Source organism: Orbicella franksi, chromosome 4 (genome assembly GCF_964199315.1).
Source record: "Orbicella franksi chromosome 4, jaOrbFran1.1, whole genome shotgun sequence".
NCBI classification, from domain to species: domain Eukaryota; kingdom Metazoa; phylum Cnidaria; class Anthozoa; order Scleractinia; family Merulinidae; genus Orbicella; species Orbicella franksi.
In genome coordinates, this window is record NC_138148.1 from 5,706,623 (window position 1) to 5,724,280 (window position 17,658).

The 17,658-nt window shown below is 42.5% G+C and overlaps 1 protein-coding gene across 1 annotated transcript; it reads right to left on the minus strand.

The window, feature by feature from the left end:
- Positions 1 to 1,905: 1,905 nt before the first annotated feature.
- LOC145484311 (uncharacterized) lies at positions 1,906 to 13,596 on the minus strand. The gene is made up of 6 exons (XM_081462950.1): positions 13,000 to 13,596; positions 5,763 to 6,019; positions 5,409 to 5,523; positions 4,839 to 4,872; positions 4,132 to 4,264; positions 1,906 to 3,173 (listed from the first exon to the last, which is right to left on the minus strand). Exons 1-6 carry the CDS (start codon positions 13,076 to 13,078, stop codon positions 2,655 to 2,657), a joined length of 1,137 nt encoding a protein of 378 aa, XP_081319076.1. The 5' UTR covers positions 13,079 to 13,596; the 3' UTR covers positions 1,906 to 2,654.
- Positions 13,597 to 17,658: the final 4,062 nt, after the last annotated feature.

The following is a 17,658-nucleotide window of genomic DNA, read 5'->3' on the forward strand; positions in this document are numbered from 1 at the left end:
GTGAGGAAATAGAGACCGCTCAAAGTCTAGTGTTCAAACTATTCATTCGAATTCAAATTTACTTATTTGATTCAAATTTTATTTATTACATGAAAATGAAGAAATTGTATACATATCAAGCTATACCAGTTCATTTTGCAATAACTTTGACGAACAATAACGGACAAAAAGATGGTTATAAAATATTCCCCTATTCTTTGCATTGGTGTCTGTCAATTAACTTCCGTAGATCCTGTAGGAATGGTCTTCTTTATTGAACTTTACTTAGAAGAGCTTTTCATCATACAATGAAGTACGGAAAAAACAAAACAAAACAAAACAAAACGAAAAACGGACCAAGATCCCGTCTTAGGAATTTGCTGGGTTGTTAGCTGAGCTGAAATCGGTAAGCGGTTAGCACGCATTAGGCTTGTTCCCTAGACAATATGAATCGCGATTACGTAGTATTTAAAGATAACCGTGAAAGTCACTATTAATTGATTAATGAATATTTTACAAAACCGATAATTTTGGAAAGGGTGATTTTTTTATCTAAATAGAGGCATGGAGTTTTGGTTGAAGGAAATGACATAATGTTTACGCAAGACTATACCTGTTTCTATGATCTCAGCAAAAAACGACAATTAATTAGCTCGCGCTAAATCTTCTCAAATAGACTACCCGCCAATTTACGATATAGCTTTTAGTACTCCGCGAAACTAGTCAAGCAATCATGAAATGACTTGATTGATTCGCTTGATCTGGGTTTACTTTCGTCGCATGGAGTAGAACTAGGTATAGTTGGATACTCAGACAGGACTGAAGGGGCCAGGATACTTGGAGATATTCAGTGAACGATCTGACGGAATAACAATGAATTCTAATATACTTTACTTTCTATACTCTCAGAGTATTCCATACTAGACATTTTAATACATGATGTCGCATATGGGATGTATTGGATATAAGATGTTATATACAAGCTACATTGATGTAAGATATATTGAGATGCATGATATATGTAAGATGTTGCAGTTAGCAGCCAACGCTATTCAGAATTGCAGCGTATCTGCATCATAGACACTTATCGAACGGAGTAACCCTGTCTACTCACATGGACTATATACATGCTTGTAGTAAGGAGTTAAGCTTCGGTTCCATTCTTGTTTTATCGGATATTTTCTCGAAGTGAATTGTTTAAGAATCGTTGGTTGGGCCTTTGTTTCAACATAGTTTTACTCCTCTAGTATCTCACAATGACACTGTGATCGTATATAAATTGTTACAGTTTGCAGCCCTTTTATTTTATGTTATGTTATGTTATGTTATATGTTATTTTACAGTTAGACCTGAGCAGTTAATCTGCATCAAAGACCCTTAATGAACTGATTAGCTATGCCTATTCTTAAGAACTAACTACATAACTGAACTCAGGGGTAAATCTTTGCCCCATAAACTCACAGAATGGATTGGTTGCCATGATAACCATGAGTCTAAACTCCCTTACCTGACTGAGGACCCCTTTGAGGGTATTGTGACCTGCAGCTCTGAGGAGGATTTAGGACCTCATGCAGGGTATTAAGATCTGCAGCCGTGGAAAGGAGTAAGGACCTCTTTTTGGGTATTGTGACCGCAGCCCCTAGTAGGAGTAAGGAACTCTTGCAGGGTATTGTGATCTACAGCCCTCAAGAGGAGTAGGACCTCTTTTAGGGGATCGTGACCTGAACCCCTGGAGAGAAAAGGGAGTTTTAGCAATGACGACGGCTTGTAAAATAGCATTTGCATTTTACCGTCGAATGTCGCAACTGTGTAGGTCTGTTCTCAGTACAGACCTACTGTAGGTCAGTACGCCTATCGGTCTAAAAACTTGCTCATTCTAAAGATGCAATGACAGAGTTCAATTTAAAAGGACAAAGACACGAAGACACGAAAAATTCGCCATTGCGGTACACGTTCTCTAACGTTTCACGTTGTTGTTTTGCAGAGGACGGCAAAGAAATGTACAAAGATTCAAAACGCACGTGCAGAACCATTGCGTTGCTCATTTCACTCAGTAAACCTTTTGTTTGGTGACGTTCTCGTTGCAGTCGCGGGCGTCGACGGCGCCCCTGTAAAGTGGGTGAGTGGGGTTGTCACCCCTCCCCTCTTACCAAGCTAGACTAGCATTCTGTTAGTGACACTGGCCTGTTGTTGGAGTACCTCATGGCAAACCCTTTTTCCTCACATATAGTTGTCTATGCTTCTCACGGGTTGGAAGCATTCACAGAGAAAAATCTGAGCGATAAGTGCCGATGGAAATCTCACTGGCCGAAAAAGACAGCCAAGAGAGACTTGGTGAAGAACGATCAACAAGGAGAGAGTAAAACTCGGATTCAAGAAATGGAGGGTGGCAGAGGTGGCGGCAAAGACCGAATTCCTTAGAGAACGCGGATTGATGGCCTCATCTTCCACGAATGAGAGAAGGGAAAGATGGATGATGACCGTGATTCTTTTCTAATCTAGATCTCGGGCAAGCCAAGTAATTAAAGTAAACTGAGCTTTTCTCATCTGGCATAAGATATTTATTCTCATCTTATTTAATACGACAGGCCAGACGTAGGAACCTTCTATTACTAACAAAGATCTTTACTTTCTATTATGTCTACACTGGTGCAGATTAGAGCCATTTCTAACTTTCACTGCACCAAGATGTAACCCATGGTTTTAATTTTTTTGTCTCCATTATCTGGTTTGTGTCTTGCCTCGTTCCCACACGTGCTTGAGTCATCAGGATATCCTCCTGTACCAAATCCGATTCTGGAATCACAGCTGCTGCAGCCATTTTCGTTGTTACTAATGATACCGATTCTTGCCTTCGAATGGGAACTAGAAGTAGCCACAACATTGAATCCTTCCTTGTTACAGTTGTACTGCAAGGAAGCCTGTGAGCCAATCAGCGTCTTCCACGTGTTACGACCCAGTGAGGTTGCGCGGTAATGCCCGTCAGCGATCAGTGAGTAGAGAGAATTGGCGGTCTTGTTGATAACGATGAACTTGATCTGGTGGCCGATCTTCATGCCAAGACAGATTTTGGAGAAGGGTGTGCTCCAGTAGGTCGGTAACTTGGTCTCTTGAAAGTCAAACCCAGTCATGCCTCCTGCAAGATTGTAGTCGGTCTTGTTGCTCCAAAGGGTAGAATCATAGTGGAAGGTAGTCTTGAAAAAATGTCGATAAAAGGTGATCGTTAACTATACAGCAAGAGATTAGGCTGTAAATTTATTGAAGGGTTTAGGATAAACAGTTCAAATTCACTGAACTAGTAAATGAATAAATGAGTGAATGAATCAAGCCGGCAAACAAAGAAGTATTTTACAAATATTACAGAATTCTTTTTGATACTAAACTGCTAAGCAACAATCTGGAAACTGAGGTTTGCCACGCCTTGTGTTAATATTTCACAGCTTTACACCAGTTCCCTTTCGTAAGCCCAGCAAAATCTTTGTTGTTTGGGTCGAGACAGCCGTCAGTATGTCGACATATTGTGTTTTGTAAAACTTCCTGAAAATGTCTACGATAGTTACACGAGATAAAGAGGCGTCGAAGAATGATAGCTTTTTAGGCAAGCGAAAAGCAACGAAGCAATGGCTCTGTGAGATTATGGTATGTTGCTCGAAGGGGACTCCCATTTGAAAAGGTTGGGGATGCTCGTCGCCTTGCTCAGGGGTATAAACCAGGGATTTTGTTCTCTCTTAGGGTGTTCATGACAAAACGCCACTATTTTAGCTGCCAAAGTATTTTTTAAGGTGCAATCGAGCAAATATTAATCGATTTTTTCTTATTTCCGTTTCTAGGGTCGATTTCCGCCGATCTCTCGAGTCTGGTCTTGTAGCGCGGGCTCCTTACCTGAACAGTGACTGACAATCAAACCTATTCTGTTTTAGTTGGTATCTTTTAGGGGTCAAATAAAGCCCGAGCCACACCCAGATTGGTCTCTTTTAGGGGTTTAATTCAACGAGCATCCCCGACCTTTTCATATGAAAGTCCTCCCGGGATGTGTTGCCCAAGAACACAACAAAGTGACCCTGGCCAGCGATTGAATCAGTGTCAAACCGCCTAAGCGTTAGCCTGCTACATTAACCACTCATAGTGTGAAGACAAATTAAACTGTTATACCTTGTCACCGTCAATCTTCATGACCAGCGTCCATCCACCACCTTCACAAGCTCCGAGGTCATCATTCACGTGACAGTAGATAGGGATTGCAACTGATCCTACCTTCAGCGGGTAAGCTTTATTACCTTCACTCCTGAAAAACAAGGCACACCTTGGTGAACCTAAATGAAGTTTAAGTTAAAATTAAATTCAGTGGGTTTGAAATTATTCGAAAGCTAATAGCCCTTTTGATTGTCAGCTTTTCTCATTTGCATTACAATGCAATCTAATGTGGATATTTCAAACTTCAAGCTTCAAACTTCCAACCTCCAACTTCCAACTTCAAACTTCAAACCTCAAACTTCCCGAAATTGCCTCACATACATTTTGAAAAGGGCTATTCTCAGGCACATTGAGGCACTTGTAAACCTTCTTGAAATATATTCCCTTCGTCATGGAGCAAACACCTTTTGGGGCACTGAATTTGAGCGAGTTTTGTGAGGTATTATAAAAAGTGTGTTCGATTCGCTCGAACTATTGGTCTCGTTCAAAGTAGGTCTCGCAACACAGAGCATTTAAAAACATAAACAAACAAAAAGACAAACAAACAAATGAACAATTTATGTACGCTACTTTCTTTATCATATACCAATGACAATTTTATTCATATTACAGAGAGTACTTTATTTAAACTGTTCCTCCTAAATTCCGATTCAAATGCCACTTACAAATTTTTGTTGTAGAGCTCCTTGCAGTTTAACTCTAAGAAATAAAAACATTGACTTTAATATATGGAGGATATTACACGGCGGCGCGAAGACATGAATTTATCATGTTTTCGAGTGGTAAAAACAATATTTCACGCACGAGGTAAGCGAGTGGGTAAAATATTAATTGTTTTAACATGCACACGAAAAAAGCATAAATTTTAGCCACCAAGTAATTTTCTTTTTGTTATAAAGACGAATCTATCTTGTCATTTTCACTGACTGTTTGCGCACAAACTAACCGCAAAAGCGGAAAATGAGGTCATCATTAGCCTCACTTGTGAAGATGTGGAAATTACCCTTTCGGATACCGGATGAAGGTTCGTCTTAATTTAACATTTCCTTTCGTGAAATTGGGTTTAAATCAAACAATACCAAGTGGAAACAGCGTTTGACTGCGATTACTACATAACATCTCCTAGCTAAATCGATCTTTGCCTCTATCATGACAAAATCTGGAAAGTTCCAGTAACACGAGCGTGTGTTTCTCCTGCTACAATTTAGTGAATTGCTAAGTATGTTTGATTTTACCTATTTCGCAGTTTCCTCCCGTATAACCAATTGGACACAAACATTTGTATCTCTTGTCTAAAAATCCATTCAGGCAGGTCGCGTTATGAAAGCATGGGTTACTGGAGCACTCGTTCTGATAACGGAAAACAGTGCAATTCGTCAATGATGTTGAGTGAAGCAAGCGCAAGCAGGCAGGTAATCAAAATCAAACAAGCAACCAACCATTTCACAGTCACACAAAACAATAAAGGAACAACAACAACAAAAATCAAGCAAACAACATCAAAAGAGATAAACAAACGAAACAAGCAAACAACTGTGCAATGAAAGAATAGCACGGCACTTCTTTCGACTGAATCTGAAATTTTTCACCTCGGTGCCTCTGTAGGTAAACCCTTCTCTAAGTCTGAGATCGTCAGGGTGTAGGATGCGATCAGAATCACTCAATTGGCACAAGACGCGGTCTTTTATTGTTGGACCAATGTTGATTGACATACAGTGGCGTTCCATCGTACATCGCCCTATGCAAGAGCTACGCATTCCCACGCTTAATGAGATATTTTTGATCACGTGACCTTCAAGTGCAAAGCCATCGACTGGTGAGGAGAATTTAAGGCGTCGGCAGGAACCTGTAAACGAAATTAATATCAGAAATAAGTGTAAAAAAAAAAAAAAAAAAAAAAAAAAAAAAACCAAGATAGGAATTACAACTACAAAAACGAAAATGTTCAGAAACAGTCAATATTCAACTTGTGTTATCCATGTAGGGATGGGTTCGAATCCCGTTCAGGTCTGATTTGTTAGTTTTTCAGGCTTTAATTTCACAACTGCGTAAGTTGTGTGTAAAGCTGCGATGACCAATCATATCTTAATATCCATGTAGGTCACGTGTGCAATGTAGGTTGACATTCGCAACGTGCTTTCGACTTCATGTTGAATGTGTGCGCTGAGTTGCCCACACTTAAACGTCTGCTCTTTCAATTGTTCCGTTTACAAATCCCCTGTATACTACAACGTGAAATCATTTTAAGGTGGCCGAACACAGTTTTCGCGCGCTTTTGCTGATGCAATTCAGCGCGCGCACAAGGATTGCAAAAAGCAAACATGCCGTCAATAGAGCGATCATTTTATTTACTCAACATCCGCAGTATCTGTGCTATTTTTCCCTATAATTGAACGCAGCGTATTGATGGCTTTAGTCTTTTATTACAAAGATATGTTAGAAAAGGTAAAGAACGCAGCAATTCTCAGCTTTTTTTTTGTTACCGAAAGAACCCAGTTAAGAGCTTCTGCCTGAGAGACCAGGGCAAACTTGGAAATGAAGTTCAGCTGATTTCACTTAAAATTGGCACACAAAGTTGTTATGTGAACTTATGTAATATGCCAAAGTTTTAGGTCCAATGACCCTTTTTTACCTGGGTTCTGGATATCAGCCCCTCAGGGGTCCCCAGAGGCTGATTTTCAGTGTAATTTTGGCCACTTTTCAATCTCTCTTTTAGCAACGTAAAATTCACTTCAGGGAAAACCAGAACCATATTTGTAATGTCTTATCCTTAGGCGTTTCTGGGTGAAAACCTTAGCTCACGGGAATTTTTCGTTAGCCTTTGGCTGTTATCACAGCTTGGTCCTATTCGAAGCTTATCGAAAGCAACTGGAAATGGCCTGTTTTTCAGACCGATATTTTCCATGCCCATGTTTTATATCTTGAAATCTTAGTATCCTTGTAAAGCTCAGCCCTTAATTTAGTAATATCAAGAAAAAAAATACTAAGGTTGAGGCTTTTTTACAACGAAACAATTTAAGAGAAATTGCGTGCTACGCACTTCCTGTCAAAGTCTTAATTCCTTATTAGGAGGGACTTTTAGACACCAGCCGCACAATTAACAAACAATCAGTGATTCCAAAGTAGATTATTTAAAGGAAATATATTTCCAAACTATTAACTAAAAATTGATTTTCCTACTGACGGATTTGGAACTAAATTTTATACAGCATTTGTACCCTGTACCCAGGGTACTGGAAGGTGAGGGGGGGAGTTTAAATGTTGATAACAAGAAAAGTAATCAAAATATATTGAAACAAGTTGTATTACTGAGTGTATAAGTTAGGTGGGAAAAGCTGTGCCAAAAAAAAAAGCGTTATTCATGGAACTCTGCTTTCTCTCCATGGCAATCTTCTCTCTTCCTTTTTAATGTTGTTATAATTGGCAAAAACAATATTTTGACTTCATGGAATAGTCATGAAATCCAGACTGGTGGATTCAATATGACGGATATTTTGGAATTTATGACATTCTAAGGTCACATGCCTTCATAGCCGACTATTCACCATTATTAGAATTTTAAGCCGTGAGTTTTTTTCTTCTTTCCCCTGCCAGAAGATCCCAAATATCTTGTGTGACTATTGGTACTGAAATTTGCGACTTAATTGCGACACACCCAGAGGTGCTTTCCTTCAAGCTTTGGTCTTTGCTTCTCTTTGGTGTCGATTCTAAATACGAATACCATCCTTACGATAGAACCTCGTAATACAATAGAGGGCCAGATTATTTCCTATTTTAGGCCGGAGAGTACAATGTTTGAGCATGACACGTGAAGCATCTCCGCTGTGATTTAATACGGATGTTTGGCATGTGAAACTACTTAATTCATCTCCAAACGCTTTTGATTAGGCATCGAAAATATTTGCAATTGACTGGTGGGTGGGTAGACAATTTTATTTAGAGATATTTTCTTCTAATGTGTATGCAGATGATGATGGAACAACGATCCTTGAACCAGTGGAACGAATTAAAAACATTAACGTGTGTAAAACAATCTTAGAACGTGCAAAATAAATTTATGTCAAGAACATGCATGCAGTCACTCTACCCTAGGATACTTATTGCAGTAGGTATTACAATGCCTGAAATATGCTATCTGAAACGTAAGCGGTAACCTTTTTCAGTTTTTTCAATTTCTTTTTTCTCCTTGATGAAAAGGGTGTTGACATGGCCCACTTTGGTCAGGCAAACAGGTGAATTTTCCGTGGTGACGTGGGCAAAACGCAATCTCCTTTAATTCATACTTTAATTTCCATTCAGGGAAGTTGTCAACTCTGTGAGACGCGGCCGGTTTATTACCACCAGTGCCCACTTTAATTTGACCAGCAGGTGGTTAACATCTCGATCTAACGTCACTATTGGGAGAGTCACACCAGGCTCTGATGGCTTATTATCTCATGCCCCGCATATGTCATCTTTCCAAAAGGGACATCGTATACTTGTGTTTTTAGTTTTCCAGGAGATTAAATTGTAATAGCCAGACTTTCACTCCTGCTTTTCAAGCACAGTCAAATAAAACAAATTCACTGACAGACTAAATAAATTTATAAGTTTAATTCATTGATCGCAGATAGTTTCTTTTCTTGTAAATAAACAGTCCAGTCGGCAATATGTCCGTATGCTGGCTGTATATTTATTTCACGGTTGCATTTTTATCCTTTCACGACAGACTGACGTAAACATGTAACGTAGTAACGCATTCGGATTCTATACAAAATTGGCAACTGCCTAGCGCGTAGCATGGTCGTGGCCTAATGGCTAGCGGGCTGGACTCCGGACCGAGCGCTCCTGAGTACTAAGGCATGGCCATGTCGTCTTGGGAAAGGCAATTTTCGTCCCAATGCCTCTCTCCACCCAGATGTTTAAATGGGAGCCGGTGATTATCATCCTGTCCAGGGAAGAAGAGCAATAACGAATTTAAGCTCCAGCAGGTATGAGGCACTGGACCTTGTGACGACTTACTATATCATCTACAGCAAGCATACTGGTCGTCCTGGGGATTATAGCTTCTTATTATGGAAATCGAAGTTAAGAGCCGGCAATTCCACAGCTAGGGGTGCCATAAGCAGTAGTCTTTGGATATATGCAGGACACCAATTTAGTCTGGTTGCCACTATGGATCTGTGCTGACTAAGAAAGCAACAAAAGGAAAATCCTGATAGAGAAAGGGAAAGTGTGCCAATAAGTAATTTTCTGGTAATTTGGTCAGACATTCAGCGACTTGGCAGGAAAAACAGATCGTCTTGGATGTCCTCAATTTATAATACCTAGGCAGTTTCCACTGGGGGACTGGGTATGAATAAATACTCTGTAACATATCCATTCGTTCTTCGGGTTCTCATGCAAGTTCTATACCTAATCATTCTCTGTAGTATCAAGGAGATGAATCTAGATGAGAAAAAACAAATTTCCAATTCAATCATAGCCAGCAAACTACAGATAAGTTGGCATGTCATGACCTCGCCACGTACGGTATGAACCAACCTGAATTTTCATTACTTGCAACAACGCACTCATGGGGCTAAGGTTTTCAATGTTGCTTCACTTTTAAGGGATTATAAGAAAGGGGCATGCCTCTAAACCTGAAGCCAGGTAAGTGTTTATAGCAAGTGAATTTATCCAGGCACTTTGCATACAGACTGGAATAATGAGACTGCATTTTGTGTTAGACAATTAACTATAATTATATTTGAAATTTATTTCAGTTTCAAAGCGATTTTCAAGTAGTGCTGCAAGAGACGTCATTGCATTTAGAGTGACTGATAAGTTGTTTTTCTTCAGAAAAGATGTCCCAGACAAGTGAATTCTGATACGAAATGGGACCACAAAGCTTGGCTTATTTCCTGATTTAGTTGGCGCTTCATGACTGGATGCCACAGACTTGTTTCGTTGAATGGGTTAAATGCTAAAGATAAACTTAACATTGTAGTTTGGAGCAAAAAAGATGCAATGGTGCATTGTGATTAACCAGCAAGAGATGGATTGTTAGGTATATTTATGTATTTTTTTCTCAACGACACCATTATCCGTAATTTTCAAGGCTTCTTCCACAAAATTCATAACTGTTGCCGGACCAAAATCTGATCGGTCCTAAAAAAATCACATGAAAATTTCTGTTTAACAGCAAGTCTTTTGGGTTACAATTAACTTCAGAGTCTCTAATTCATAACTTAGAAGAAAAAAGGTATTAATCAAAATTAAATGGCTGATATTTACAGACACGCTTTGTTGAAACTTTAACCGGAAGTGGCCTGGTTAGTAATCTTCTCGTAAGTTTTGTCTTCGTAAAAAAGCCTCAACCTTAGTACTTTTTCCTTGATATTACTAAACTAAGGGCTGAACTTTGTAGAGATACTAAGACTTCACGATATAAATCATGGGCATGGAAAATATGCAGTCTGTAAAACAGGCCATTTCCAGTTGCTTCCGATATGCTTCAAATTGGACCAAGTTGTGGTAACAGCCACAGGGTAACAAAAAATTCCCGTGAGCTAATGTCTTTACCCATATAAGCCTAAGAATAGGGCATTACAAATATGGTTTTGGTTTTCCCTGAAATTAATTTTACGTCGCTAAAAGAGAGATTGAAAAGTGGCCAAAATTACACTGAAAATCAGCCTCTGGGGACCCCTGAGGGGCTGAAATCCAGAACTCGGCTAAAAGGAGGTCGTTGAACCTGAAACTTTGGCATATTACATAATTCCACAGAATGACTTTGTGTACCAATTTTAAGCGAAATCGGCCGACCTTCATTTCCAAGTCTGCCCCAGTTTCTCAGGCAGAAGCTCTTAAATGCATCGCACGCGTAGTAAGTCAAAACATTGCGATTGAATGAAAATTGCACTCTCGGAAATACGCCTATTTCTCGAGAACCACTCATTAGAATTTCACGAAATTTGGCACGAAAATACTTTAGGAAATAAATAACTGGAGTATTGGAAATAATTGACCTTTAACAAAGGAAATTTTAGATATTCCAGTGAACCTTCAACAAGGGATAATTAAAGATCTCTCTGTTAAATTATTAGCAAAATGGTGTTAACTTGTGAGAATCGTTACAAGCTTGTTGCATGCAAATTATCAAGAAAATTTAATGACTAGATTTTCTGCAAATAAACAAAACCGATTTTAAAGGCCTGTTTATATTTATTCATGTTGCCATGGCAACGGCACATACGTCAGCTTAACCATCAAAAAACCAAAGTTTGTGTTGTTAACTGGCTTTCTGCCATTTTTGACGAGCGAGGGATCAAGGGTTTTAGAGAAAAAGGTGAATGCACCACAGGTATCAAAAACTACGTCCAGCCACCTTAAGGTGTGATATATAACTATTTTAAATGCTGAAGTAAACCAATTATCTTATCCCCAAAAGATGTTTTTAGACCGATATCGACAACCATGTCGGAAGCTTGAAGAAATAAAGCATAAGCGATTTCAAAGCTCGATGTCATGGCGTATTAACTGTGCCTTATACGGTTTTTTCGATGCACAAGAAGCAGAGTATCAGAGCGGTAAGACCAGTGGTGGAGAAGGAAAGACTTACCAAGTGGGAACAGGGACGCCCCAACTCCCTTCACTCCCTTCCCTGCTAAATTTCATTTGATGAAAATGCCTTTCGCTCTTTTCCCTATACTTCTGACTGTGTCTTCCTCGAGGAAGAAAGGCACCGTGCCTGGGATATCTTTTGTCCTTTGCCAGGAAACAAGAATAACAGAATAGAGGATTTTAATATGATTGGCAGCATAAAAAGTGTGGGCTTGAGGTCCTCTCCAGTCCCTCCCGCCTCGTCAAATACTTCTCTGAGTATGCAAATGACTGACACAGACGAAGAACAGTTGCACAAAACAATTGCGAGAGAAATTTATCAAATGATCTCCGCTTTTTCCTGCATTAAAAAATAAAGCCTTCATCAAACACATACCACAGAGGTAGATTTCAGAAGCACATACTTTTAAGGTACGTTACCAGGACGATTTTGGTCTAAACAGCACTGAACATTAAAATTAACGAGGAACCTTCGCTAGTACAAGACATTCTCTTGGCGCATCAAAATGGAATCATTAGGTGAATTGTTGAGGGGAGACCAAATTGTTAAAACATGTATTTCCTTTTTTTCAGGACTCAAAAACAGCTTTGGAAATGTTTCCTGAGGCTTTATCAATCTTACATCACAGTACTCTACAGCAATAACTCATATAGCACCCCTTTTATAGCCTCATTAACCTATCCATTAAGGAACCGTTAGAGAATTTTCAGCATAGTCCTTGACCTTGAGAATTAATAAATATGTTGTAAGTCGAAGTACTAGCCTTGACAAACCACGCCGCTTTCCATAGTGCCAGCCTTGCATTCAGCTTTGGTTATATACTTCAAGTGACGTCTAGAACGATCATCGTGATCCGACAACTGCAGTATGTTTTGTTTCTTTCGTCTTCTGAACCTCTGCATTCAAAAGATTCCTTAGATATTTTTTAGCTTTTTGGATTTCAACTTTTTGGAGCCATACTCATGATAGTGTCCCGGCGTTATATTTACGTCTAGCCTTTGGTTCGGCTCCTTCGCAAGCAGGAATAATTAACGATCAACTTCAATATCCGTTTCTCCAATCGCATCGAGCGAGTAACAGCTTTTGCGAGGTTAGAATTTGTGGACGCCTCGCAAAATTGCCCAGTTAGGATTACTAGGAAAACAGTCGCGATGTGCAATGGGTTATGCAGCAGGAAAACCTTTAGTTCCATGTAAAGACTATTTTGGGAAATAAACATAAAACACAACCATTCCACGTACCTTGCTCTGCAAATGCTAGGTCTTTGTGAAAAGTAAACAAGCCCAGTGAAAGTAATACTACCAGCGAAGAGCATTGCATTTTTCTAAGCGTCTAAAAGGCCGGATACGGGTCACTTATTCCACAACATCGAGGCGAACTTTGAAAAGACAAGTTGTTGTACTCTTCGATAAAGCGGGAAAAGCAATATTCGGGCAATGATCAAATTGATAGACAGTTCGACCTCTGAAAATGATCAATTATTCATGTCATTTAATAAATAAAATAATGAAAGAGAAGACTGAGGTGACTAAAATGTCTTCGGAGGGATGCCATTTAAGCCTTGACAGTAGGATTGCTGTACTGAAAAAAATAAAATATATTGGAGCGTGGATGAATTATTGTCTTGCGAACGCTTGAAGCCATTATCCTAACCAAACACTGTGGGTGATCAAATAAACCATTACGCGAGGAATTAATTAAAGATGTTAGACACTTAAGAGAAAGACGGGTGGCGAATTGTCCCTCAAAAACCATGGGCCTCGCAAAATTTTCGTCAAATTTCAGGGGTCTCGCAGTGTCGTTTTTTGCATTTGTGTGCGTTTCGCAGTCTCGATTTTTTTTTTGTTTATGACTTACAATCTGGACGTGTCGGGCTGGCTCCTCTGGCTCTCAAAGAAAAACGCTAGTTTCGCCTTCTCCCAGTCTCGTGTATTTAGAATTCACCACTCCTAGATAGGTAAGAGACTTCCTTGTGGGTGTTGACTGGTTGCATTTGACCTTCAAGCTATGCAGGAAAAGAAAGGAATAAATAACTTTCGTTTTCAGATTTTAAAATTGCGTTATAAACAGACCAGTTGGTTTTGCATGCTCTGAATATTTTTTAGATAGTGAACGTGATTCTAGTGGCCATCATAATCAGTTATTCAATACAAATAGAATGCGTTAACTAAACATCAGAGAAAATGTTGGATAAAATATCAGTGGTGACATCTGCTCAATCATCTTGAGCGGAGTTTTAATTAAGAACCTTAAAGATTACAACACTCTACTCTTAGCTTTTAATTATGCGAACACTTTTCCTTCGCTCAGATAATAAGTAGCCCCTTTTTTTCCTATCGTATTCCATTGGTTGGGTTCTATTGGGAAAAAGGAAGTTTCGATCCCATCAAACCAGGTTACAAAGGCTGAAAAAGCATGGGTAGCGGCCGCTGTCGCTGTCGCTCTTCAGCTGCTCTCGACGCTGGTTGTAAACAAAAATAAAATTGATGCGTTGCTTGTCCTCGCATCATACAGTGGTGACACCTGCTCAATCATCTTGAGCGGAGTTTTAATTAAGAATCTTAAAGATTACAACACTCTACTCTTAGCTTTTAATTATGCGAACACTTTTCCTTCGCTCAGATAATAAGTAGCCCCTTTTTTTTCCTATCGTATTCCATTGGTTGGGTACTATTGGGAAAATAGTACCCAAAGAAAAATTTGGTTTCGTAAGGCTGTTATAGCCGGGAAGCGGGCTGTGGGAGTGGGCCCCCACAGCCTCTCGAAGTGCTTCCCACGGCGTGCGTCTCAAAGAGCCTCTGACAGCCAAATTCCAACTCCTGGCCTCCTCGCGGCGAAACCGGCACCACTGACAGGAGAAGGGGCGAAGGCGAGTCACTGGCGCCTTAAAACCAGTTGCCGGGGTAGATGGGGCTCTTTAGCCGCGGTGAAGGCAACTCATCTAGGGGAGGGAAAACCCTGATTCCAAACCTCCGCTGCCTTGCGGCTATACCTGATCACAGGAAAGGCTTCAGGAGTCAACCTCGAAGATAAATCCGGAGTGGAGACCCTAAGGCGGACGGTGGATGCACAGCACTACCTTCCGGCAGCTCCTGCAGTGAAACTGACCCCAAATCGTATTGGTTCATCCTTTCCTTTGGACACAGCCAGTGGAACCGAGAGGGGGACACTGACGTGTGGGCAGCCCAGTGTCTCCATATAATCCCGCCCAGGCCTTCAGCGCAAACTGGAGAGGACACTTCAGCGGTTTCGCAAGATTCCGGTACAACACGGGATGAGACAGTTTACCGGTTCTAAGCTTCCGACCGATTGGCGTAGGTTGGAGCGCCAGGGGTCTCTTCCGACGGTGGGAGAAGCCCTCGTAGCTTCATTGGGCAGCTACCGCCCGCCTCAAGCTGGGCAGCCCAGAGCCAGTAAGGTGCTGCCCCGCCATGGCTCGCCTGCTCTACTGGGTGCGTAGAGCTTAGGGAACCTCCCCGACAAGTGAGTCACAACTTCGCACCAGGCAGTCACAAAAGAAAAACAACAACGAAGACTCCAGCTCTTCGAATCGCAAGCTGGAGCGTTCGCACCATGTGCCCCGGACTCTCTGCTGACCTTCAGCAGATGGACGACTCCCGCAAGACCGCCATCATCAACAAGGAGCTGACACGACTTAACATCGACGTTGCCTGTCTCCAGGAGACTCGGCTGGCCGATAGCGGTTCTCTTAGAGAATCAGACTACACCTTCTTTTGGCAAGGCTTGTCCCAGGACGAGCCGAGGCAGCATGGTGTAGGTTTTGCTGTAAGGAACTCGCTTCTCCCCACTACAGAAACACCGACAGGAGGCAGTGAAAGATTCCTCGCCCTCCGCATGAAGACATCCACTGGTTCTGTCAACTTCCTGTCTTTTTTCGCCCCGACCCTCACGTCCAGCCCAGAGGCCAAAGTTCAGTTTTACGAGGCCCTGGAGGAGACAGTGTCCCAAATCCCCCGCTCAGAAAGCCTATACCTGCTAGGCGACTTCAACGCACGCGTTAGATCCGACTGGCAAGCATGGCCCACCTGTCTCGGCCACTTCGTTGTTGGCAAGTTGAATGAGAACGGTCCGAGACTGTTGGAACTCTGCTGCCACCATGGCCTCTGCATCACCAACAGCTACTTCAAGTGCAAGGAGCTGCACAAAGTGTCTTGGAGACACCCCCGGTCCCGCCACTGGCACCAGCTAGACCTCGTCATCATCAGGAGAGCGGACCTCAGCAGCGTCCTTCACACGCGAAGCTACCACAGCGCAGACTGTGACTCGGATCACTCCCTCGTTGGCAGCAAGATCAGGCTGAAGCCGCGTAAGATCCATCATGCCATGTCTAAGGGTCGCCCTCGCATTAACACCTGCGCTACTGCCGAACCAGCCAAGGCTCAGAGCTTCGCCGAGACCCTTCAGAAGAAGCTTGCTGACCAGCCTACAACCGAAGACACGGACACCAAATGGTCTCACCTCCGCGACGCTATTTACGACTCGGCCATGTCCGCTTTCGGGAGAAAAGAGCGTAAGAATGCTGACTGGTTCGAGGCGCATTGGGATAAAATGCAGCCAGTCACGGAAGCCAAACGGATAGCCTTGCTGGCATACAAGCAGAACTCTTGCCATAGCACACGCGACGCCCTCAGATTAGCTAAGAGCAAAGCCCAGCAGACCGCCCGCCGCTGTGCTAACGTGTACTGGCAGAACCTGTGCGCCAAGATCCAGACAGCCGCCGACTGTGGCTACGCCAAAGGGATGTACGAGGGGATCAAGACGGCCACCGGCCCCACGAGCGTCAAAACAGCACCGCTCAAAGCGAAGTCTGGCGAAGTCATCACCGACCAGAGCAAGCAGCTGCAGCGTTGGGTCGAGCACTATCTCGAGCTCTACTCGACCCAGAACATCGTGACAGACGCTGCCCTTGATGCCTTGCCCGGACTTCCAGCCATGGAGGAGCTAGATGAGATGCCCACACTAGAAGAGCTCAGCAAAGCCATTGACAACCTCGCCTGTGGCAAGGCGCAGGGTTGGACAGCATACCAGCAGAAGTCCTAAAGCATGGCAAACCTTCCATCCTCCAGCCGCTTCACGAGCTCCTCTGCCATTGCTGGGAGAAAGGACACATCCCACAAGACATGAGAGATGCTAGTATAGTCACCCTTTACAAAAACAAGGGTGACCGAAGCGATTGTAATAACTATCGCGGCATTTCACTCCTCAGCATTGTAGGCAAAGTCTTTGCACGTGTCGCACTGGGTCGCCCGCAGAGTCTTGCTTCGCGAGTTTATCCAGAGTCCCAGTGTGGCTTCAGAGCCGGCAGATCCACAGTAGATATGATCTTCTCCCTCCGCCAGCTGCAGGAGAAGTGTCGTGAGCAGCAGCAGCCATTGTTCCTCGCTTTTGTGGACCTGACAAAAGCCTTCGACCTGGTCAGTCGTAGTGGGCTCTTCCAAATCCTTCAGAAGATCGGCTGCCCACCAAAACTCCTCGCCCTCGAGTGAGAGGACCAAGCTGCAAGTCTACCGATCTTGTGTCCTTTCCACTCTCCTTTACGGAAGCGAGTCGTGGCCCACATACGCCAGACAAGAGAAACGGCTCAACGGGTTCCACCTCCGCTGCCTTCGGCGTCTCCTTCAGATCAAATGGCAGGACAGAGTCTCCAACACCAATGTTCTTCAACGAGCCGACATGCCGAGCATCCCTACACTACTCATCCAAAGACGCCTACGGTGGCTCGGTCATGTTCACCGTATGGAAACCGATCGCTTGCCAAGGCAAGTCCTCTACGGGGAACTGTGGGAGGGCGCCCGACGCGTGGGCCGACCTCTCCTTCGCTTTAAGGATGTTTGCAAGCGTGACCTGCGACTCGCTGAATTCAATCCCAATACCTGGGA